The following is a 25,677-nucleotide window of genomic DNA, read 5'->3' as shown; positions in this document are numbered from 1 at the left end:
TTAAAAAAAAATATTTAAATTTTTTTTTATTATAATTTTTATTTATCAGACAAACTAAGCTAGGCTATATGTTAGCTATAATGTCCAAATAGAGAAACTACCACCACCTAAATAATGCTTATTATACTTTGTTTTATCCATGTTGAGAGTGAATAACAGGTATAGGCAGCGAGGTGCAATGTAGCGCTTGCTCAACATGAAAAAAGTCGGTGGACAGCGCCTGATGCTGAAATAACAAACCAGCCACACCACATGTGTGGTGTGAAATTAAAACACCAGTTCAGTAAGTCATTCAAACTTTATCTTTACTTATATATGACTGTGACGGCACCACACATGTGAATAGTAACAATGCAATTAAACTGAAGTCAAATCAGAGCAAAAAAAGCTGAATCTGCTTCAAGAAGATGCGCTACATTAGGTAAGGAATTACAACGAGACACTTATTGACTAAATAAAAAATACAATTAGGCTTTTAACCCTCTAAAGCCGGGCGCAACACTAGACATGTTTTGTAAAACATTAAATATCTTTGGATTTGTTTGTGATACAGACTTGCTTTATTGTATCAGATTCGATTGTCATCTAAAAATGTAGTGCATCTCTCAGAGAATGCGCGGATGTAAAGCATAGAATCTTGAAATATCTAGATTGGTTGTTTTCCCTGGACTGCATCTAATCCACTGTATCTATCCATTTATCATATATCTATGTCTGTCACTATAGCCAATTAAAATGCTAGAAATGGTCACGTGGACTGGGAGAACCAATAGAAAATTCCTATTGTTTCTCAATAGTCCAGTGCGCTCCACAGAAAGGGCTGTCAGATAGACGCATTGGTTGCGCGTAATGTAAGATAGACCAATAAGAGATGGGCGCTTGTCTCTGGTTTTATAATAAAATGGCAAAAAGACAAAGGTATGTTCAGTGAAAATGTGTATGTTGTTTACAGTTTATTATGCCACCTATGCAGCTCGTTTATTTTGTCCATTCTCTGCCTCTGCCACAAATGTATGTCTTAGTTATAAGGTGGTCCGTCACAGAGTTAAAATGTTTTCACTATCAATATATATTAAATTAGCCATTGTTTTTGTATCCGGCCCCCCATACGATGGCTTGGAAAAAATGTGGCCCTCGGCCAAACTTAATTGAAGACCCCTGGTGTACATGATGGTAAATGGCTGCTTTTTTATATAGCGCTTTTATCCAAAGCGCTTTACAATTTGTTACTCACATTTTACCCATTCACTCACACATTCACACACCGATGGCGGAGGCAACCATGCAAGGTGCCAATTAGGGGTTAAGTGTCTTGCTCAAAGACACATCGACACGCTGCCCGGGAGGAGCGGGAATCGAACTGGGAACCTCCGGATTGCCAGACGACTGCTCTACCTCCCGAGCCACTATCGCCCCAGGGTGAAACAGTACTGTATATCCATATGTCATGTATGTCATAAATGTCCTGATGAATTGAAAATGGGGGACCCTGATGTAAACAAGACGAAAGTCTTTAACTGGTCTGCATCCCCTTAACAATTGTTTGTATTGAGCCGTACTGTATTGTACCCATTCTGCAATCTGTTAATAAAGTTTTCAATCAATCAATCAAACCCCACCCCCGACAGCAGCAGTCCATCCCCCTCCACCCATAAACACAAACCCCCCACTACCCCTGGAAAGTCCCCTCCCCCACCATTGGCCATCAACCCCCTCAAGGCATGTGCCGGGCAGTTGGCAGTACCGTTTCAACACCTCTTCAACCTCTCACTGAGGCTGGAGAGGGTGCCCCACCTACAGAAGTTCTCAGATGACTCCTCCATTGTAAGTTGTAAAACAGACAATAAAGAGGACGAGTACAGAACCCTGGTAAAGAGTTTTGTAGGGTGGAGCGACAGCAACCACCTCCAACTCATCAGCAAGACCAAGGAGCTGGTGGTGGACTACTGTAGAGAGGTAAGAAGAGCCCGCCCCCAACTCCCATCATCAACGAGGGGATATGTTGGAGACATACAAGTTCCTTGGAGAACAACTGAACAACAAATTAGACTGGTTGGACTTCACAGAAGTCCTCTATGGGAAGGGACAGAGCAGGCTGTTCTTCCTGAGGAGACTAAGGTCCTTCAATGTGTGCAATAGACTGCTGCAGTCGTTTTACTCATAGATATACATATAACTAGATGGTGCAAGGTGGAGTCTCCAGCGTAGTTCACCGGCGGCCATCTTGTCACAGGCAGCATGCCCACTCATAACATGAATGTCTATGGTGCATGTACTATTGAAATAACCATAGCTTGCAAAATTGTCAGCCGATTTACAAATGGTTTGGTTTATTACAAATGTTATGATTCAGGATGCTTGGACATGTTGAAATAATTTTCATATGAAAGTTCATTATAAGTATGCAGTATGATAACTACATCTCTGACGTTTATAACAAACCAAACCATTTGAAAATCGGTTGAAAATTGTGCAAGCTATGGTTATTTCAATAGTACATGGCATGCACCCATGAGGAAATTAACCATCAGAGCAGCAAAAGCCCCCTGGCTTGATTTGGAGTTAAGAAGGTGTATGACGGAGAGGGAACAACTGAAAAAAACTGCTATTACATCTGGCAGCTCAGATGATTGGCAGGTTTACCGTTCACTGAGGAACAAAGTCACACAAATGTATACTCAAAAGAAAAAACAATACTACTAATTCAAGTTTGAATAAATTAAGGGTGACAGCAAAAGGTTATGGAGAACCCTTAATGAAGTCATGGGAAAAAATTACATGAAAAATCTGGTGGTGGATTTATCACCAAACCTCTAGGGATGCACCGATATGAAAATTTGCCACCGATACCGATACCGATTGTTCAACTAACACAATCGGCCGATACCGATACCGATATTTGTGGCAAACATTTTTTTTTTAATATTTCTTTTTTGGTAATATATATTTTTTTTGTAATATATATATATATTTTTTTATGAAACTACTGTATATTTGTGTTACAAATTGTGCTCACCGATATGAACATAGGCCTCTTTACTTACTTAAAAAAAGGAAACATCAATAAATAGCACTATCTCTCTCCCAGTATGTTCTGCAGGGCTGCAGCTAGATACTAGTTCTCCCAGTATGGTCTACCGGGCTGCAGCTGGATACTATTGTCTCAACCAGAGCTCTCAACCAATGAAATTTTGATTGACAGTCGATTCTGCCAATTACGTCACACACCGCTTGCACCCGCCTCTGCTGTTACCACCAATCGGCAAGCGCGTATACATTTTTTAATTCCGCTTTTGTCCGCCATTGATTTTGACAAGAGGTTATCTACAACAACAACAACGGCGGCGTGGCCGACGTTTAGCTTTTAGCTCCGCAGGATGACTTAAACGAGGCATAATGATTTTACTGCAACGAATGTTATAATAAAACAAAGCCTTTCTATACATGTGTCTGATTGAAAACTTTATTAACAGATTGCAGAATGGGTAAAACTCAGGGCTCTATGAGCAACGGAAGGAACTGAGCTAGTATGAACGAACGCGTAATGCTTGCTACGTTCGGATAAATAATATGCTGATGTTATTGAACGTGTAACACTAACTATATAACGTTAATGCCACAAAACGAATGCCTTGTTAATCATAAGTAGTAACTTTGATGCAGTAGCTTGTGTGTGTGTGTGTGTGTGGGGGACTGGGGACGGCGTTGTGCAGGTCGCGAGTGAACTTTTTTTTGTCTTTTGACGCTACACAAATTGATGGATATTTATCGGCTACTGCCATCGGCACATTCGAGCTTCTCGGCCGATAGGCCGATTGCAGTCAACAAGGCACTTATCGGCAGATACCGATACCCGACCGATACATCGGTGCACCCCTATCTACATATAGCAAATAATTTTTATAATTATTTCATTGAAAAGATAGAAAAAACAAGGACTCAAATTTGAATTTGATTCCATGAGCATTAATCTATAACACATGGAAAAGCTTCTTGTGTCTTTACAGGGCTACGATAACCTGGATGGTAAACTACTTCAACTGTCAGCGAGAATTGTAGCAATGCCACTGTGTCATATTTTTTATTTAAGTCTGAATGAAGGTGTTGTTCCTCAGATGTGGAAGGTGGCGAAGGTCACTCCTCTACCAAAAAATACCAAAGAATCTTTTAATGGACAAAATAGTAGACCTATCAGTATCCTGCTAACCCACAGACCCTGAAGACAACTGCACTAACGGAACGTAGACCAAATGCGTCCACATTTTTATAGGATTCTAGCACATTTTCATAACAATAGAGAATATTACCGTTTTCATTGGGTTTCTTACAAATTAACGATGCTTTGTGTTGTCCTTTATATGCCGATTATCATTTAAATCTTAAATTGTACCATATGTCCCCCTTTAGACAACATATGTAATGCTACCAGCGCACTTTTGTTAAGATAATTAGTTTACCATTCGCGGTCGCTATACCGAGGTTGCAGTAATAGTTTACCGCTGTTCAGATCACAGCGAAGAATAGACACATCCCAGTGACCTGTGACCTGTGCTAAGGATCTTGGGAAATGTATTCATGTAGTTTTCCAAATTTTCACCTTTTAATTTTAAACCAATGCTGCCATCTACTGACAACAGAAAGTGTTGTCTATCGTCACTTCCGTTTACAGCGTCGCCCGAAACCCATTCTAGAGATTCCCTGGGCACCCAAACCTACAATGTCTATTTTCACCTTTATTCATAAGTCTATAATTGAGAGAGAAAGGGGTGAGAGACAGATTGTATATTGTGAGCAATACAGCGATGTTGTGACAGTTTATGTGTGTGTGTGTTCCTCACCTGTTTGTAGGAGACGTACACAGGTCTGTTGAAAACGATCCATTCCACCACCTTGCTGCAGGGAGGCGTGGTCAGCGAGCCCGTGTAACGGTAGTAACTGTCCAACGAGGACGGCAACAAGTCCTTCAGGACAAACGGCTCCAGGAAGGTCTCTTTCTCTGTGGGACGTGACAGGACAAAGCTCAATACAAAGCTCTCACACTAAGCCACATTCAAATCAATAAAAACCCGCCACACTTTACCCCCCGCCCCCACTCCAAGGAGCTACAGTTTATATTTCACAGCTGTTAGGTCTATGCAATTGATTACATTTGCATTGTACTTAGTTCAGTGTCCACACTGCACGACTAGATATTATTCCATGGAGGTTAGTATAGTGCAAAGAATTCCACTAGTATATTCCTGTTGTGATGGATCAACATCACAATATCATGTAGCCTAGTTCATAGTCCAGTGCTTGAGAGGCTGCACTGCCACAGCTCCCCTGGGGACATTCTGTGAATAACAATCAAAGACTATCACTCAGACGGCACAGTAAATAAGAGACCATGGGTGTGCTTGTAGAAAATACACAAAACTAAGTTATAAACGAGATGTTTAGGGCAAATAAGTTGATTGATCAAATAGAAAACAATAATTAGAATGATCTATCTTTCATCCCGATGACAATTAAATTCATTTCTAACCACCAGGCCACCATGTCATCCTATATTGAAGCCCCAGAATCTTTGACAATATCATATCATATATAATTGTCAGATTAGTTGAATAATATATGATATCATTGTCAGATTAGTTGCAATATAATTACTATAAACTAGGGATGCTCGATATTGGCTTTTTTACCGATACCGATATACCGATATTGTCCAACTCTTAATTTCCGATACCGATATCAACCGATACCGATATATGCAGGGTTTCCCCCCCCAAAAAACGGAATAATTTCAGGTAATTAACATTACATATCTCTTGTTGTGAAATTAACACAACATTATGCATACTTTTGACAATAAATAAAATCAGAATTTGTTCTTACTTGCTTGCCTGGGTAAATAAAGGTTATAGAAATGTAAAAAAATTTAAAAAAATAATATCGGTAAGCCGATAATATCGGACATCCCTACTATAAACAAATGAGACCAAGGCCGAAACAATTGGTAGCCTAATTCTCATGCTAAGACCACATTTTCCATAAGCATTGTTGCTTTCTATTGCAAAGAACATGTTGCAGTTTGTTTTACATGGGTTAGCATAGCCACAGTGCAATATCGCTATGCTGCAATGTCGCTTCCTGATTCCACTGTGCAGGCGCACCAACCGACCTGTACGAGTCGCTGTCCACAACGTCCGATCCACACCCACCAGCTTCCCACCCCCTAATACTGCCAATTGTATTAGTATGAACGACCAGCCAAGCTGGTAGCAATGCCGAGAGCTGGGCTCGAACCCAGCATCTCCTGCGTTGGTGGCGAGCGCCTTGCCCACTGCGCCACCTAGCCGCCCTCTACAATAGGTTATATATGTGAAAAACATGTCTGTGGGGTGCTGACATGCTGTTCATCTGAAGACCGGGATGTTATCCTGTAATAAGGCTTTCTGTAACCAGGCCTGAGTCTCTGCTGGCATCTTCTCTGGGCTTGGATCTGTACCAAGTTCTGTCCCGACCATTTTGGGACTGTCCTCGCCTTACACAAATCCCTCATTTCAAAGCTGTTCAATCCCGCTGAAGGCGATGGGCCACCGACAATGGCCGTCTGGCCCACTTGCTGTCACCAGCTAAAAACAAGCAGTGTAAGATTCCGGGGTAACTACTCTCCAAAAACAAAAAAACGGAGGTTTCCCATCAAAATCAAGATAGCAGATGTGCACAAAATTCCCTGAAAGATGCAGAAGGAACAAAAGGAGGAGCAATAAATGGATGCCTCTGCCCCACATTTCTAATACATAACGAAAGTGGAATCCTATTGAGAAGGGGATGAAAGAGGAGCTTAGCGTGCTGCAATGTGCATCAGAACCACATCAGATTTGAAGTGAAAGGGAGTGCTTTGGAATTAAACCCCCACCACAAAAGGAAAGGAAGTCACACTGGCACAGTAGGGGGGAGAGAGCGAGAGAGAGAGAGAGAGAGAGAGAGAGAGAGAGAGAGAGAGAGAGAGAGAGAGAGAGAGAGAGAGAGAGAAAAAGCACCGACCGACTGAAAAAGCAAGAGACAGAAAGAGGTAGTGAGAAAGAGAGAGAAAGAGACCGACAGAGACAGAAAAAGCAAGAGGGAAAGAGGTAGTGAGAGAGGGAAGGGAAAGAGAGAGAGAGGGAGAGAGAGAGAGAGAGAGAGAGAGAGAATTCTGAAAATCCGCCTAACATACATACCTAAGTAAATGGAATATTGCTCCACTTCTACAAGGTCCATTTGCATATTCTTGGTGTCTAGGGACATCTATGGACCTCAGTGAATGTATTCCCAATATCAGAGATCATGTGTACAAAAAACTAAGGAAATGAATAAAGGGAAGATGATAAACAGAAGGTTTTGTAGATACAGTACTCAATTCTCCCATCCGGACCAATGCAATTTGAAATATTATTATAGAATATAGAATAGCAGGCTTATAAATTACCTTATTATAGCCATTTCGCACATTTATGGATTGTGCCAAATCCTATATTTCAAATGCCAGAGTTAAATTTGGATTTAGTATCACCAGGCATGCATAAGAACAGATAATGAAATCTACTGTATGTACAGTAGCTTTTAAATTTTTTTTGCCAGGGTGCCACCATTTTCAAACACATTTAAAATCTGATTGTTGCTACATGCCAGAAATAGGGGATACAAACTAACTGCGCTCCCATATATGCCAATAACATTACGTTTATAGATTAGATTACGTTTAGAGATATTAAAAAAATTCATACAGAAGTAATTAGCTTGAAGCCCCATAGAGGCCTTTGGGAAGTGTCGTTCGGAAAAATTCTAACGCTCATCGAAAGCTCTCGGTGTCCTCTTCAAAATGGCGTAAAAGAAACTACAATTCCTGACGTAACATTTTTCCAAAATGGTTGAATTTCGCGACCAAAACAATAGAAAAACTAAAACTAAAATCTATCTAATAACAGTTTAACCTATTGGTAAACTAATGTATTGATGATAATATACATTATAACTGCTGTTGTGACATGGTTATGATGTTTATACTTGAATACGTTTGAAAAATAAAACGATACTTTTGTCAGACAGTCTAGACCAGGGGTTCCCAAACTTTTTCAGCTCGAGACCCAAAAGAGAAATTTGGTGTTTCCCCGGGACCCAAACTTACAAAAATACATCATGAATTGCCATAACATACATTTATAAACTACTGATAAAAAAACACAACAAACCATGAATTTCAAATGTATATGAAATGTATTTATTTAATTATAAAAGTACATCACAGCAATAATCAGAGTGTAATGTTAAGTTGCTCACCACCTCATAACATACAATTTTGTAACACTTTTAAATGAACAAACATGTTCTACTCTCCTTTCTATTTCTCACCCCTTTTTCAACTCTCCATTTCTGACCCCCTCCCTCAGTCCCTCAACCTTAAACCCCAACATTGAGCAACATTCCGATTAATTTGTACTGACTTATTTAAAAATTCTACTGACCTGACATCATGCTAGAAGGGGTATACTATTTCATCTATGGCACAATGAAATCTAATGAGAGGTATGTGGCTGGTTGACGTTTTCAACCAGCAGATCTATTCTGGGCTTGGTTTTTGAAAGTGCTATTCTGGGGTCATGCTGAGCATTTAGTCTGTTTCTGTATTTTGTTTTTCAGGTATGCTAGAGTAGAAAACCCAGATTCACATAAGTATGTGGTGCGAAACTGAATCAACACATCTACAGCTTTTTTATATATATAAAAAAAATATTGAATATATATATATATATTTTTTTTTAACTTTTTATTGGCGACCCAATAAAAACGGGTCCGCGACCCATTTTGGGTCACGACCCAGATTTTGGGAAACGCCGGTCTAGACAGATTGATTTATGATGTGATGTCATTTGCGGTCCGGCCCCGGACCGCACGGGTGGAAGAGGTTAAACCAGATTGCTACTAGCACAAGGCTAACACAACGCCTGAGTCTGTACCATAAGCTACTTCGGCCTTTAAAAATTAATTGCCAATCAGGGTCACAGAGTGCAGAGTCAGTGAAGGCGACAAAGCCACAGCAAGACGCTGAATTAATGGACTTGTAATTTGTGCCGGTGAGGAAGAGGGAGTTCATTTCAACGCTGTGACATGAGAGCACAGGGAGCCGAGACGCTTGGGTGGGCAAACAGAGGAACGACACGCTGTGCTGACACAAGGGCCGTGTAAATATACATCTATATGCACGGCTCAGACAATGACAACATAGCAGGCACACGCTCCATGGCACCTAAGGGATGGTGTAATTGTACTGTAGGCCTACTCCAAACAAGGACCTCTCAGAAGGTGATCCTTGGGAGACCGGTGGCACGCTGTGAGCGCTCCCGGAACCTTGCTCTTCAACTGTCCTTGTGTGTTTAGAACCCGCTACACTCTAGAACCCGTCTGTCAGCTCCACACTATACTCTAGAACCCGTCTGTCACCTCCACACTATACTCTATAACCCGTCTGTCAGCTCCACACTATACTCTATAACCCGTCTGTCAGCTCCACACTATACTCTATAACCCGTCTGTCAGCTCCACACTATACTCTATAACCCGTCTGTCAGCTCCACACTATACTCTATAACCCGTCTGTCACCTCCACACTACACTCTATAACCCGTCTGTCAGCTCCACACTATACTCTAGAACCCGTCTGTCACCTCCACACTATACTCTATAACCCGTCTGTCAGCTCCACACTATACTCTATAACCCGTCTGTCAGCTCCACACTATACTCTATAACCCGTCTGTCAGCTCCACACTATACTCTATAACCCGTCTGTCAGCTCCACACTATACTCTATAACCCGTCTGTCAGCTCCACACTATACTCTATAACCCGTCTGTCAGCTCCACACTATACTCTATAACCCGTCTGTCACCTCCACACTACACTCTATAACCCGTCTGTCAGCTCCACACTATACTCTATAATCCGTCTGTCAGCTCCACACTATACTCTATAACCCGTCTGTCAGCTCCACACTATACTCTATAACCCGTCTGTCACCTCCACACTACACTCTATAACCCATCTGTCAGCTCCACACTATACTCTATAACCCGTCTGTCACCTCCACACTACACTCTATAACCCGTCTGTCACCTCCACACTATACTCTATAACCCGTCTGTCACCTCCAAACTATACTCTATAACCCGTCTGTCACCTCCACACACTATACTCTAGAACCCTAACCCTCCACACTATCCTCTAGAACCCGTCTGTCACTGCCACACTATACTCTAGAACCCCTCTCCACACTCGCACTTCTCCTGCATCCAGAGAGTCCAAATCTCTCTTAATTAGTCTTTTCTCACTTTTTCTGTATTTTTCTCCCATCCCAATTTAGTCGTTATTCCAATTCCCTTCCTGGTCTCTTCCTGGTTGTTCCTGGGGAGGGTGTAGAACTACCACATGCCTCCTCCGATACACGTGTAGTCGCCAGCCGCTTCTTTTCACCTGACAGCAAGGAGTCTCACTGGGGGAATGTAACACGTGCAGAGGTTCATGCTATTTCCCCCCGATCCCTTCCCTGCTGAACAGGCGCCCCGACCGACCAGTAGGAGTCGCAGTTTACAACGACCAGGACACATACCCCACCGGCTTCCCACCCGCTGACACTGCCAATTGTGTTAGTAGGGACGACTGACCAAGCCGGAGGTACCGCTGACAGCTGGATTCGATCCCAGAGTCTCTGCGGTGGTAGGCGAGTGCATTCTCCACTGCGCTACCCAGCCAGAGTCCTGTCATTCTTTTGAGTCGCTCTCTCCCACGTACATTTTGGGGGGATTTGGGGAATCCAGATCAGGGAAAGTAAAAGCACAATAATGGACCCTATCTCAAACCCGCACGCACACTTTTCTTGATCCTCAGCCGTTGCTTCCCTCGGACAAGCAAACAAGAAGAGAGAGATCGGGGCCTGAGCTAGGTCCATTCCTCCACGAGAGGAATTAAATCCCACACACGTCTTCTGTCATACCGAGGTAGACACCACCACCACAAGGCAGTGACATTTGCATGCGCCGGTGCACAGCACACCAACTTTATTATGTCTGCTGCACTTATCGGTACTTATTTCAACTCCCCAGGAAGGGGAGAAAAGGTTTCTGCACCCATATTAGGGACCCCAGAGGGTTCAAGTAAAGTGCATGTGTTGACTTTGTTTGCAATTACATCTGCATCCATGAAGATGGGATATCTCGGCCGTGTGCACACACACCGACACACACACACCGACACACACACACACACACACACACACACACACACACACACACACACACACACACACACACACACACACACACACACACACACACACACACACACACACACACACACACACACACACACACACACACACACACACACACACACACACACACACACACACACACACACACACACACACACACACACACACACACACACACACACACACACACACACACACACACACACACACACACACACACACACACACACACACACACACACACACACACACACACACACACACACACACACACACAGTAACCAGTAGTTATATTACGTCATAGCTAGTGGAACATATCCCATATCAGCCTAGATACTGAATACATTTCTCCACATGTACCTGTACACACCCATCCACCTGGCCACACCCCCATCCGCTCCTCTACATAAGCAGGGGTGTGGCCATACTAACAGCTCCTTCCCTATTTTCACCACCGGCAAGTGTCTGTATACACCACTTGAGTTTAGTGCGAAATAGTTGTTGGAAAGGAGCTACGTGGACATTGTTTCTTATTTTTTCTCTCTCTCACCAATTTTCGAGAAAAAGCTAAGTCATAATGTCTGCACCTTCGGGGGGTTCGAACGCTCACAACATCACCCTTCACCAGCGTTTTTCCATTGCCGCGACCGCCGTGCGTCGTGGGGCTGCTCTGACTCCACGGTCATGGCAGTCAGACACGCCCGAGCGGTGTCCGGTGGTGAGTCTGCCTCTCCGGGGCCGACGGCTCCTCTGGTGGAGGATTTGAGACGCAGGCTCTTCGCCTCTGCTCGCTCCCGTCGTAGGGCGGCGAGCTGCAGGGGCGAACGGCCTGGCTTTGGGGAGGTGCTGGAGCCAAACGAGGGTGCTCTTGCTCTGTCTCCATTTCCGATGGAAACTGAGGATCATATGGAGGGAGCGGGAGCGCTCTTGTTTGATGCCCCAATGGAGTCGTATCATTCTCCCGCTCAGGGTGTGGCAGGGAGTGTTGCGTCTACGCACGTGAGGGACGCGGGCGACGTGGAAGGAGGTACGCAAGGGGAGTTGCGTGCCTTGTTCCCCGAGCTCATGGCGGCCGCCGCAGCCGCTAATGGCGTGGCGTTGCCGCAGCCTCTGCCTGCACCTGTCCCTAATGACATGATAGGTCATCTCTGGCAACGTCGTCCTGTGAGGGAGACAGGCATTGTCTGCCCATTTTTCCCTTCAATGGAGGCCTACGTAAAACAGGGACAGGTAATCTCCCGCATCACTGGCCTTACCTCCGCCTACGTGCCAGTCACGCGGGTGGCGAGTTTGATCCAGGGACTAAAGGACGGGGTGCCTCGGCTTGATAGCCCGATGACATCCATTCTTTGTCCCGAAGTGGTGTGGGAGCTGTTGCGGAAGCCGGTTCCCCAAGGGAAATCGGCTAGGCAGATGGCTAACTGGAGTGACCAGGCGTACATCGCCGCGACTCAGAGCCTAGCTGCGACGTCTAACATCACGCAGCTAGCGCGCTACATGTCGGGGATGATGGCGGGTGGGTCGGTGTTGGACGACCTTACCCAGCTGCAGGCGATAGCCGCCGGGAAGGGGCGCGCCTTGGCCACTCTGTCCCAGCGCCACCTTTGGCTGGAGCAGGCGAGGGTGCCTGAACAGAAGAGGATTCCCCTGCTCACGGCCCCCCTCTCCGATGCTGGGCTCTTCGGGTCGGCCATGCAGCAGATGACGGCTGCCTGCAGAGAGATGGAGGAGGAGAGCGCTGTGCTCCAACCCCATTTCCCCCGACCTGATACCACTGGTGATGGCAGACGGAAACAACAACACCGGCAGAGGACCGCAACCGTTGCCTCCGCCGCCGCCGGGCCTTCGTCGAAGAAGGCCAGGAGTGGAGGGAGTGCCTCGTCCGCCGCAGCCAGCCGCCCCCACGCCCGGAGGTGACGGTAGGGATTGACATGACCAGGCGCCCCAGAACCGTCCGTCCGGGCCGGCTCCCCGTGGGGGCAAGCACCGTGCTGCACCGCTAGTGACTTTCCCCTGTTCCCTTCCCCGCCCCAAACATATGATTTTGTTAAACTAAATAAAGGGTCCCTCCTGGTGAGGGACTGTTTTTTGTTACAAACTGTGTTTTTATTCACTGTATATATTGGGGATACGATGTGTAAACCCTCACCTAGCTGTGGGGTTGTGTGTTGTTTAGGAGAGCAGGACAGTTTCTTGTAAATCGTTCTGGTCGCTATATATATGTGTGCTTGGCAAGGCCTGTGGCTAGCACTCGGTCAAAAGACTTTTCTTTCCTCATCATGAAGAAGTCTGTGTTCTTCTTATAGTGGTAATTTTTTTACCGTTGTCTGAGGGGGTTGTGTGTATTCTGTTACATTGGAAACATGGCATCGAGTCCACAACTTGGTTGGAGTGTTAGCCTACAGAAGTGCTCGTATATGTAGCTTGCACCGAGGTCTTGACCCTCTCTTAAACTTCTGTGTTTTTTCTTAAAACATGAAACACGGGTGTCGTGTTCGCACATGAGCCTACGGCCTTGTTTATAAACCCTGTTCGCAGACGAGTTATTGTCTGTGGCTGGCGTGCGTTGGTTTAGCTTATCCTTGTAGATATACGCTTTTCATACAGCGTGCTGGCTACACGGGTATCATCACTGATGGTTGTTTTTCATCGTATCCGGGGTGTGGGGTCGTGAGGGGGTGAACTGATAAACCCCTCCTTCCCTCTTTTCTGATTGGTCAGGGGGTTGGGCCTTCTGTCCTTCGGGCTTCCTGTCGCACTGATTGGTCAGCGTGGCACGGGGTAGGGAGAGGGGTCACGTAGCTCAATGTTACATATATCTTTTCAAATTATTGCTCACGTGGGAAGTCTCTCTGGGGGTTCCCCGTCTCCTCTCTTTTATATAGAGCGGGTTTGACAGGGGTGTTATTTCCCTCTGACACGTCATATGGGCCCCATATCCGTGTTTTTTGGCCGGGTTCTTGCCGCTCTCCCAGGCGGCTTGGAGGGAACGTTATCTGGGTTCTTGTTAGAATTACCATTGATATGTTTTGGGTCTCGACGTGTACGTAGTGCTGGCCCTGGGTGTTTCTGTGTGGGCTTGCGTTCCTTGGTTGCTCATTCATTGTAAACGGCGTTTTTCATGGGGCAACTAGGATGGAGTTTTTTCTTCTCATTCATCTCTGGGGGGAGATGATGGAATAGATCAGAGCATTGGCAGAGGGGTCTCACGCTTTTGGGGTGGGCCACCGGGCGCAGTGCTTTTATGTTCTGACCGTCTTGGTGGCGCCCTCTGTGATGTTCTAGATCGACACGCATACCTACCCCCCTCTTAGGACTGGGGATGGTGGCGTGATTAGGACACAGGACTGGTTCTGGTCACGCCGGGCCAGGTCAGTTAACCCGTTGTCCGCCGGGGCGCAGATCTGCTGTTCTGGTACCCTGAAGGACTTGTGCTTTTTCGGGGGGAAAATGTCGGGTTGGCCCAGGCGTTGCAGGGGTTGATGTTATGGAGGTGTTCTTTTTTTTTGTATTTTATTTTTTTAAGTATGCATCCTGTTATTCCATCTGGGCCAGCAGCCTTTCTGGTGTTCACCTGCATAAATGCTCTTCTCACACTGTGTACCGTCAATGAGAGAGCGTCCCCGCCCCCCGCGGATGCCCCCCCCCCCTCCACAACAGCCGGCGCGCCAGTGACGTCACTAGCCGTTGAGCTAGCGGCACCGCTGTTTGCACCAAACCGTATAGCATGTAATTTAGAAGTAGAAAAGTAGAAAATGAGGTCACAGTGTTCAGTATAGACATATGTACAATGTTCGATGCAGAATAGACGTAACTGAGTTACCATATAATATACAATACTATGCAGTGTACTAATGTACAGTACTATATAGTGCAAAGCAGAAATGGGATGAGGTACAATTTAGGTACAATTTACAGTAAGGTGTACGAGTTGTAGTGCAATCCTTCATCAATAAATATAAAGTGTGGGGAGTGGGTGCTACAGTGTGTTTGTTTAAAGTGAGTGTGTGCTATAAAGTGTGTGGGGTGGGTGCTACAGTGTGTTTGTTTAAAGTGAGTGTGTGCGTGTGGATGTGTGTGCTATGTGCGTTTGATGGTTGTTGTTGTGTAGTGTTCATTGTTCGTTTAGCAGCCTGATGGCCTGGGGATAGAAGCTTCTTCTGAGTCTTTCTGTGCTCGCCTTGAGACTCCGGTATCGCTTGCCTGACCGCAGCAGTTCAAAGAGGCAGTTGTTCGGGTGACTGGAGTCTTTAATGATTCTCTTAGCCTTGCCCCTGCAACGCTTGTTGTAAATGTTCTGGAGGGTGGGGAGCCCCCCTCCAATTGTGCGTTCGGCTGAACGTGTCACTCTTTGTAGTCTGCTTCGGTCTTGTGCAGTGCTATTCCCAAACCAGGAGGTGATGTTGCCGGTCAGGATGCTCTCTATTGTACATGAGTAGAAGTTCCTAAGGATCTTCTGACTGACTTGGAACTTCCTTAGGCGCCTGAGGAAGTAGAGGCGTTGTCGTGCCTTCTTCACAACACTGTCAATGTGTGTGGTCCATGTCAAGTCCTCGGATATGTAGGCTCCGAGGTACTTAAAGCTGTTGACTCTCTCAACCGGTGCCCCGTCGATGCTGAGGGGGCTGTAGTCCTTGACCCCCGACCTCCTGAAGTCCACAATCATCTCCTTTGTTTTGCTGACGTTCAGGGAGAGGCTGTTTTCCAGGCACCATCCCGCCAGGACCTTGACCTCTTCCAGGTAGGCCCTCTCGTCGTTGGCAGAGATCAGGCCCACCACCACTGTGTCGTCAGCAAATTTGATGATTGTATTGCTACTCTGCTGAGCCACACAGTCGTGTGTGTACAGGAAGTAGAGGAGGGGACTCAGAACACAGCCCTGGGGGGCCCCTATGTTGAGGGTGATGGATGAGGAGGTGCAGTTGCCTGCTCTCACCACCTGGGGTCTGCCCGTCAGGAAGTCCAGGACCCACTGGCAGAGGTCATAGTTCAAGCCCAGGTCCCTGAACTTGGCTATGAGTATGGAGGGGACTATGGTATTGAATGCCGAGCTGTAGTCGATGAATAGCATTCTCACATAGTTCCCCTGCCTCTTGTCCAGGTGTGATGCTGCTGTGTGCAGCACATGGGCTATGGCGTCCTCCGTGGACCTGTTGGGGCGGTATGCAAATTGCTGTAGCCCTTTACTAGCTTCTGAAAGCACACTCAAAGCACTCCGCTGCTACAGCCTTGCCACGGGGTTGGGTTCTTGACCTTGACCCCGTGATGTTAGGAGTTGTAACAGGTTTTTTCTTCCCGTTCGTCCCTAGTGGCATGTGGGTTGCGTGCCTGTGTAGTCGTGGGTTCTTCTGTGGGAAGGTAAGTCCCACGGTCTGCTCACCCTGTGCGTTGAGTTGCTAAACCCTCGTTGCGCAGTCGGATCCGATTCCCTCCCGTCCTCCACTAGGGGGGTCCGGGGGCTCGGGTCCTCCCCGGTTCTGATGGTTGTGGGGTGCCTCAGCGGGTACATTTGTCGAGCTTCCGCTCTGCTCAGCTCCTGTGTTCCACTAGGCGCAGAGCGTAAGCTATGACATAATATAACATACGGTTATCCTATAATCATAGTTATATGAGTAATACCGAACGTTCTGCGCTGGACTCACTGAGGACCCCGTGGTCTTTGCCTTCGGTGGTGAAAGACTTGGGAAGGAGCTGTTAGTATGGCCACAACCCTGCTTATGTAGAGGAGCGGATGGGGGTGTGGCCAGGCGGATGTGTGTGTACAGGTACATGTGGAGAAATGTATTCAGTATCTAGGCTGATATGGGATATGTTCCACTAGGCGCAGAGCACTCGCTATTACTCATATAACTATGGTTATAGGATAACCGTATGTTTCCAGTGCTGGTAGGTAGAGATGGACTCATGAACAAAATTGTGTGCCAGATTACACACACATCTTGAAGTACTGGTTGATAACAGATGCAAATAATGCTATTACTCTAAATTGGAAGAAATTGTCTAGGCTATTTAACCAATTTCACTGATGAACATCTTAAGCAGGGAATCAATAATATGCAATCCATCTAAATAAAATGGACAGAGTCTCTCTCTATCTGTATGACTGTCTTTCCCGAGAACCGTTCATCCGATCTACCTCACACTTGGACGGTCTATTGCTGAGGGCCCAAGGGAGCACTGTGTCAACGTGTGAAGTTGGTTGAATGAGCAGTGCTTGAGAAACACTGCAAGCAGCCATACCGGGGGCCAAGCTATAAGCCCATTCTGAACGGCATGTTTTAAAAGAGGCACTATGCTAGTTACATTTAGAAAATGTACTGTACATCCTTGACTGTAAAAGCACACACACACACACACACACACACACACACACACGCACATACACACACACCATAGTCCTTTCCCAATAAATTACTTTGTGCTAAGTGTCCCAGCCCTTGCTGAAATATTAAAGGTATAATCTGTAATGCCGTCAAACAGCGACCTCTAGGCAAAAGCTTGTATTGCGCTTTGTTGTACTTTTTAGTTTTGGTCTGACGTGTGGGTTGGAGTTTAGTAACTTATTATACTGTGAACTTCTCCAGAAAATCTCTTGGTAAAGCCTGAGGTGTGGCCAGCAGTAGCAGCAACCCCTCCTCCAACCCACACAAACAAACTATAAACAAATCGCAGTACAATGCTTTTCCATCTTTTACCCAGAGGTCGCTTTCTGACGACATTACAGAATACCTTTAACAGTCCAATACGTAACCTACGGTGATGAGCTAACAGCTCTCATGTTGACAAGCAGACTCCTCTGTGCTTAAAATACCAGCCATGTGGTCTCTGGCTCCAGCAGCCTGTGCTAATTTTACAAGTCCGAGGCCCATCACTGGCACTCCGGGATGCACAGGGCGCCAATGGAAAGAGAAAGAGGCTTTTCAGCTGTCTTATCCCAGCAAATCTTCTCTCTTCTTCTGAAAGAGTTGTTTGTTTGTCTGTGTTGAGTGTGTGTGTGTGTGTGTGTGTGTCTGTGTGTGCGCGTGTGTGTGTGTGTGTGTGTGTGTGTGTGTGTGTGTGTGTGTGTGTGTGTGTGTGTGTGTGTGTGTGTGTGTGTGTGTGTGTGTGTGTGTGTGTGTGTGTGTGTGTGTGTGTGTGTGTGTGTGTGTGTGTGTGTGTGGGTGGGTGTGTGTGTTTGTGTTTCCGGTGGGGAGACAGCGGGATACAGGGGCTGTCAGTGGGATGGTTGAATGGGAAAGGAAAGCCGGAGAGAGAGAGGCAGGGAGGACTGGGGCCCCCACGGTCATATCTGTCTCTGATAAAGACAGTGCTGTCCCCCCCCCCCCCCCCCCCACTACTACTATCCTCCCTCCTCAAACCACCCGCCCCATCGCACGCATCAGCATATCAAGCATATCTTCAGACCCGTTGGCTCATACTGACAACATACACACACGTGTGCTTTCCCCCGCTGTTGTCTTTTCTCCTCACCGCATGCTTCCCCCCGCTGGTGAATCAAATACCTCCCCATACACACACCTCCTCTCATCTCCTTCACGTTCCCTTCATTAGTACTTTCTCTTCCGTCTCCTCCCCCAGAATATTCCCTTCCCATGGCCCTCCCTCCCTCCCATCCTCTCTCGCTTTCCTGATCCTTCTTCACAGAACGCTCTTCCTCTCCTCTGCTGACACTCTCCTGTCACACGTGTTCTCTCCCTCTCCCTCTTCCATCTCCAATTCTCCATCCCTGCATCATTTCACAACAGGACTTGCATAACGCTGGGTGCTCACTCATAACAGGCCCGGCATAGCACTGGGTGCCCCTTCCAATGGCGCATTTCCACTGCATGGTACCTACTCACCTCGACTCTACGGTGATTAGGGTGACCAGATCCCAATAAACCAAATGTGGGACAAAGGGTATGTTTGTGAGGGACAATGTGGGACCCCCCCCCCCCAGTGCAGCCCCCCCCCCTTTTTTTGGTGGACTGTCCCTGTCGCCTCCTTCAAGGCTCATCCACCACTGTCCTCATTAAAATGACCACAAGCCTAATTAATTTGTATTTTATTTCCTTTTGTCTCTAATGGGTGTTAAGTACTCAAAATAAATAAAATGACCACCCAGACTTACAATCACTTATGATTATAGGTCTGGACCCCCAGTATTATCACACGCACGCACGCACGCACGCACGCACCACACACACACACACACAACACACACACACACACACACACACACACACACACACACACACACTCACACACACACACACACACACACACACACACACACACACACACACACACACACACACATAATGACCACCCAGACTATGCATAATGACCACCCTCACAACGCTTTTTCACTCTCCCGCCCTCCGGGAGGAGAATGAGGAGCCTCCGAGCCAGGACCAGCAGACTAAAAGACTTCATACACCAGGCTGTCAGGAAGCTCAACTCTCTCCCAGCTCTTCCCTCCTCTCTTACTCTGCCACCACAGAACCTAGACTAAGAACCCCCCCCCCCCCTCACTGACACACACACACACACACACACACACACACACACACACACACACACACACACACACACACACACACACACACACACACACACACACACACACACACACACACACACACACACACACACACACACACACACACACACACACACACACACACACACACACACACACACACACACACACACACACACACACACACACACACACACACACACAATCTGGACTCCTCTCTTACTCTGCCCCCCACAGACTCTGGACTAACCCCCACTGACACACAAAGTAAAGTGGCAGTGTGTGTCTGTGTGTGTGTCACACACACAGATACACACTGCCACTTTACTTTACTGCCATTAATTAGTTTATTTATTTAGTGTACATCATATTAGTTTACTGCCATATCCATCATCTCACTGCCACTTTACTGCCATGATTGTATTATTGTATTTACTGCCATTATTTATTATTCATACTTACTATGTACCACTGCTGCTAAAAGTGTTGCACTAAGTTCTCGTTTACCTCTATTTACATTCACTCATACATTCACTTTTTTAGCTACTGTCTACATTGTATATAGTCCTGTATACTGTCCATATGTTACTTTATGTTTATAGTGTACTATATGTTACTTTATGTTTATATTAGATCTTGTTATATACACTGTGGGAAGGGGGAAATGCAATTAAATTTCTCTGTATGTCTTGCACATTACGAGAGGTGACAATAAAGCTCTCGGTACAACAAGTCCGGCATAGCACTGGGTGCCCCCTCCAACAGGTCCGGCATAGTGCTGGGTGCTCACTCACTGCATCAAAGACATGCAATGACGTGGAGGAGGGAGCCTACTAGAGCAGTCAGTGATTGCTCACAGAGGCAGATGACTGATTATGTGGATGGTGTTGACGATTTAGCTTTTATCCCCTTAACGAATCAAATTGACTAATAAGAACATGCTATTGTTTACAGCAAGGATCTGAGGGTCATATGAGGGGGGAAGGGGCAGAGGGTTATATACATAGCCAGTAGCAGCTCCACATGGCTACTGAGCAGTTCCACTGGAGAGGTTGAAAGTTAAGTGCCTTGCTCAAGGGCATTTCAGTGGTAGATGTCAAGGGAGGGCAGGTTTTTTCAGCCAATTCAGGGATCTGAAGCAGTGACCTCCCGGTCACAAGCTCACACATTTTTCCACTCATCCTACTACATTGAGGCAAAAAATTGGTTTCCTGTACAGGAATAGATCTTGTTTCCCAATGAAAAGGGTTAATGAAGAAATCTTTATATTTGTCTTGGATTATGGAGAAGTGATTTACAGAAATGCTGCCCCTTCGACTCTTAAACCACTAGATTCTGCTTATCATTTTGCTCTTAGATTCATCACTGGTGACAGATACGATACACACCACGGCATCTTATATGAGCAAGTGGATTGGTTTTCTCTGTAACCGTTTTTGACAGTATATAGTCTTTCAGGTGTTTTGCACATTGGACTTTGTTTATCTTCATCTGGGATGCAGTTTCTGGTGGGGCGTGTCGTGGTTGGGGGGGGATGCGGGTAGTTTGAGTGAACTTGGATTTCTGTGGGCCGCTTGTTGCCTTTGGTCCTGGTGGCCTTGTCGTTGTGAGGGGATCGGTGGGTTCTATGTAGGTGGATGGACATGGTGGTGGTTGGATGGGGGGGCGTGTGGCGTTCTGGGTGGTCTGGGATGGCACTGGGACCTTTGAGACGCTTTGGGGTGCTGTGGGGGTTGTGGTGGGGAGGTCGTGGGTTGGGAGAGTTCAGTGGTGGGGGCTGGCTGGGGTCCGTCAGGGCACGTGCGAGAGGCTGGTGTTCGGCTCTGGGGGGGGTGTTTGGTTGGAGCCTATGGCTTCGGCTGGGCCTTTCCCGGACCTTTCGTGGAGTTGGGTGCTGGTCTCTTGCATTTACATGCCTTTGAGCAACATTGTACTTATTTTATGCCTATTCTTATGTCTGCACATTTACGTTGCACTACGTTTAATGTCTTTTATACCTATTCTTATGTCTGCAATTTATGCATTGTTTTTATTCTGTCATAGAGTTAATACCTAGATAGTTATTCACATTATATATAGTGCTGTCAAAATTAACACTTTAACTTTGGAGATTCATTTTAATTATATAACACGTTACAAAAAATATAACGCTGTTAACACAGTTTTGTTTACTTCCTGTCGCGGCTGACCCATAACGTGTGCAGCCAAACTAGATGAAGCGAGCCGCCTGGACAGTCACGCGTGAAGATGGACAAAGGCGGACATTTAGGCAGAACGTTTCACTTTAAAAAGTTGCCAGAAATGTAAAGTAATTTGCGCACTTTGCAAAGCCGTATTCAACTACAAAAACACGATGCCGGGGGGGCGGCTAGGTGGCGCAGTGGGCAAGGCGCTCGCCACAAACGCAGGAGATGCTGGGTTCGAGCCCAGCTCTCGGCGTTGCTACCAGCTTGGCTGGTTGTTCATACTAATACAATTGGCAGTATTAGGGGGTGGGAAGCTGGTGGGTGGGGATCGGATGTTGTGGACAGCAACTCCTACAGGTCGGTTGGTGCGCCTGCGCAGTAGAATCAGGAAGCGACGGGGGCGGCGTGTCCCTCCCACGCAGACCCTCGCCGCTGAGAGATTGCGCTGTGCAGGTGAAAAGATGCGACGGCTGCCTCCTCGTGTACCGGAGGGGACACGTGATGCAAGGCTTGGTCCACATTGCAGCCGACCTGTGGGAGGCATGGCCTAACAACGTTCGAGACAGGGGAGGGTATAATTGGACAATACGAAATTGGGGGAAAATGGGGAGAAAAAGTAGATAAAAAAAAAAAACATGATGCCGGTGCAGATAATGCTCTACGTTTTCCGGTCGGGACATTTGCGCGAGGTGCACTTCATTTCCATCACAGGCCAGTTGAATTGCTCCTCGGTGAGGCAGCGAGCCGGATGAAAATGCCAGGCGGGCCAGCATAAGGATACTAGTAAAAAAAAATTAAATATTAAATAGCAAATAGAAGTAGTACGTCTTTGGCGTATCATCTCAAAGCAAAACACCTCCACAGGGCCTCGCCAATCTACGCTGCTGGAGTGTGGTGCTCGTGGGCGGATAACTAAACCTGTAAGTGGACTCTGCAGTAATTTGGTGTGTGTGTGTGTGTGTGTGTGTGTGTGTGTGTGTGTGTGTGTGTGTGTGTGTGTGTGTGTGTGTGTGTGTGTTCTCACTCCCTCTCCCCCTGTTCTGTGTGTGTTCTGACATGAAGATGGAACACATTTTTGTTGTTAATATGATTTATATTACTGGTAGTTCATACAAGACATTATCATCCTCTAAACCAAAGCACATCCGTCTTTGAGAGAGAGGAGCAGGGTTGAGAGGTGAGAGAGAGAGAGAGAGAGAGAGAGAGAGAGAGAGAGAGAGAGAGAGAGAGAGAGAGAGAGAGAGAGAGAGAGAGAGAGAGATGTGTCATATATTAAATATGGATCAGTGTGTAATATGGTTTTGTCTTGAACATTTGTATTTCACAGGAGAGAAACTGTATTCAAAGATCAGAGAAAGCTATTAAAATAGTCTTTGAATATGCTTTCTTTGTGTTGATTCTACATTAATTCCATGATTTTACTCAAGTAAATATCTGTTACAAGTTTCGGTCTTAAGTAGAAAAATGAAATTGAAATATGCGATTTGTTATCTAGATTCATCTAGATTAATTACAGATTTTTTTTGATTAATTAGTAAAAAAAAAATTAGCACTATAAATGTATGCATTGAAATGTGTGTAAAGTCTTGACGACATTGAAAATGAGGGTGACCTCAATTGTCCTTTCGAGAATAAATAAAGGTTTGAATTGAATTATTAAATAGCCTCTAAGTTGTGCCCTCAAACCCTTCACACCCCCACAACTCCATTCCTTTTCCAGAGTCCAGCATGTAAATCAGAATCAGCCTTTTACAGGGTCTTACAGGTCTTTACAAGGCTGATTTCACAGGAGCCAAAGGGGAAAGCTTAGCTGGCTAGTCAGAGGGCATTTGTTCCAGCAAGCGTTTAATGTAAAATGCAACAAGGCGTGAGCTACAAAGACAGCGAGTGAGACCCGTGGTGCATGTCCGCCAGACAGTCCAGAGAAAGAGAGAAATCTAACCGCCTGTTGCTTCATAGCCTCCCACTAGCAGACATAACACCTACCCCGTGGGATAAATGGATGCTCGTGGAGGCCTTGCTTGAACTGTGTGTGGTCGTTGTGTTTGATGAATTATAGAGCTAGAGTGGTGTTTGGACGGTCGAGCTGGTGGGATTTTATCAATGTTTCATTTGTCATATGCTGGGGCTCTCAATATTTCACTGTGAGGCCTTTTCTTTGTTATTGCAAGAGAAGTCATGTGGTCGTGACAAGGCAGAATATTGCTTCAGGGTAAATGTTTGGATCATGACCGGGATACACTAATAATATTTGTGAGCAAACAGTTTGTAAATAAATGGCATACAGTGGCAAGAAAATATATGAACCCCCTGCTAATTTGTTGTTTTTTATTCCATTTTAAAACATAAAACGACATCAAACACTACATGATGCAAAGGGTTTTTGCTTTTTCATACTGAAGCAACAACGAAATCTAACCTGCACTTAAAAGTGAACACCAACTGATACAATCCCATTCAGACCAGGTTTTCCTCTCCGTACTCCAGTACAGTGTGGCCCACAAGATTGATTGGATGTATAAGAAGCTGCTATGCTAAGCAGGCTATTACCATCACCCCACTGGCACCATGGCTCACAGTTAAAATGGGTCATCAGTGCTAATTTGCTATGCTAATCTTCACATTCAGTCTAGTGAGGAAATTTGCCTAAAATCTGCTTGTGTGTGCATCTCAAAGTGATCTTGAATGAGCTCTTTTCACGAGTGAATCTAGGGCTGGGCAATATGCCCAAAATATCATATCACAATAATAATTATAATGTGATATGACAATTGTTTTCATGTCTTTCTCTTGTAATGCAATTGTCATGGTGCTATTTTGGTTTATATTCCTGTACTGTTTATATTATTTTATAAAAAAAATGGATGCCTGTATATATTATACGTTATTGTAAAAATGGATGGAAGATGGAATACCTTCCTATTCAGCATACCTCCTAGCCCTGAGTGAATTGATGGTGTGTACGAGTGGCACTCACCATGATGGACCACACCTCTCAGACCATGGATGATGGGGTCAACAGCTGGGTTGTCTTTCCCACCAACCTAAGGAACAAAGAAACAAAGAAAAGATAGTATACCTTAACCTTTTAAGCCGATCGGCCCGGTATCAGTACGAGATTTATTTCACATCATAAATAGATCAATACAGTCTGTATCAAGTAATGTTGCATTTCTTTTTCAAATGTAGCCAAAAGTAAAGACCCGAACCCTATCAAAACAGCAGTCAAAGTGTATATCTTCAGCACTACATTTGTTTACCAATGATTTTAAGTGGAATATGAGCTTATAGAAATCTCTGCGTATTGCACCAGACAACTGACGATTTAGACGCGAGACGAAGAAGCACTCATGAAAGAGGTGACCCAGGGCTTTCGATGGACGTTGACATTTAATAAAACTACACTACCCAGCTCACACCAGCCACAGTCAAAGCTGCATGACGTGAAAAAGATATATTGACATGAAAATCGTGATTATATCTCATTGGTCGAACAAACCTGAACGTTATTGCCATAAAATACAACGTATATTGTTTCTTTACCTTTCTGTAACATCAGATTCTAGAAAAAAAAATTGTCGTAAAAATGGTGGAGCTATGGACATAATACGAAAGTAACTGTACTTACACTAGATTTCATTCACAGTCTTTGCTGGCCTGTAACAGGTGCCTGGTGG

General features: G+C 45.6%; 1 protein-coding gene across 1 annotated transcript in view; it reads right to left on the bottom strand.

Moving 5' to 3' along the window:
- Positions 1-25,677, bottom strand: part of LOC311230238 (receptor-type tyrosine-protein phosphatase gamma-like) — a 667,161-nt gene that overhangs the window by 125,603 nt on the left and 515,881 nt on the right. Inside the window, exons 6-7 of the mRNA XM_084316451.1 lie at positions 24,978-25,044; positions 4,839-4,996 (exon numbers count right to left, since the gene is read on the bottom strand). Coding sequence (XP_084172577.1) covers positions 4,839-4,996; positions 24,978-25,044 — 225 coding nt within the window. The remainder of the gene's footprint in view (positions 1-4,838; positions 4,997-24,977; positions 25,045-25,677) is intronic.

The sequence above is a fragment of the Notolepis coatsorum genome (genome assembly GCF_963971535.1).
Source record: "Notolepis coatsorum genome assembly, chromosome: 6".
Classification (NCBI taxonomy): Eukaryota; Metazoa; Chordata; class Actinopteri; order Aulopiformes; family Paralepididae; genus Notolepis; species Notolepis coatsorum.
The sequence above is the reverse complement of the archived record's forward strand: the minus strand, read 5'-3'. Positions and strand labels throughout refer to the sequence as shown.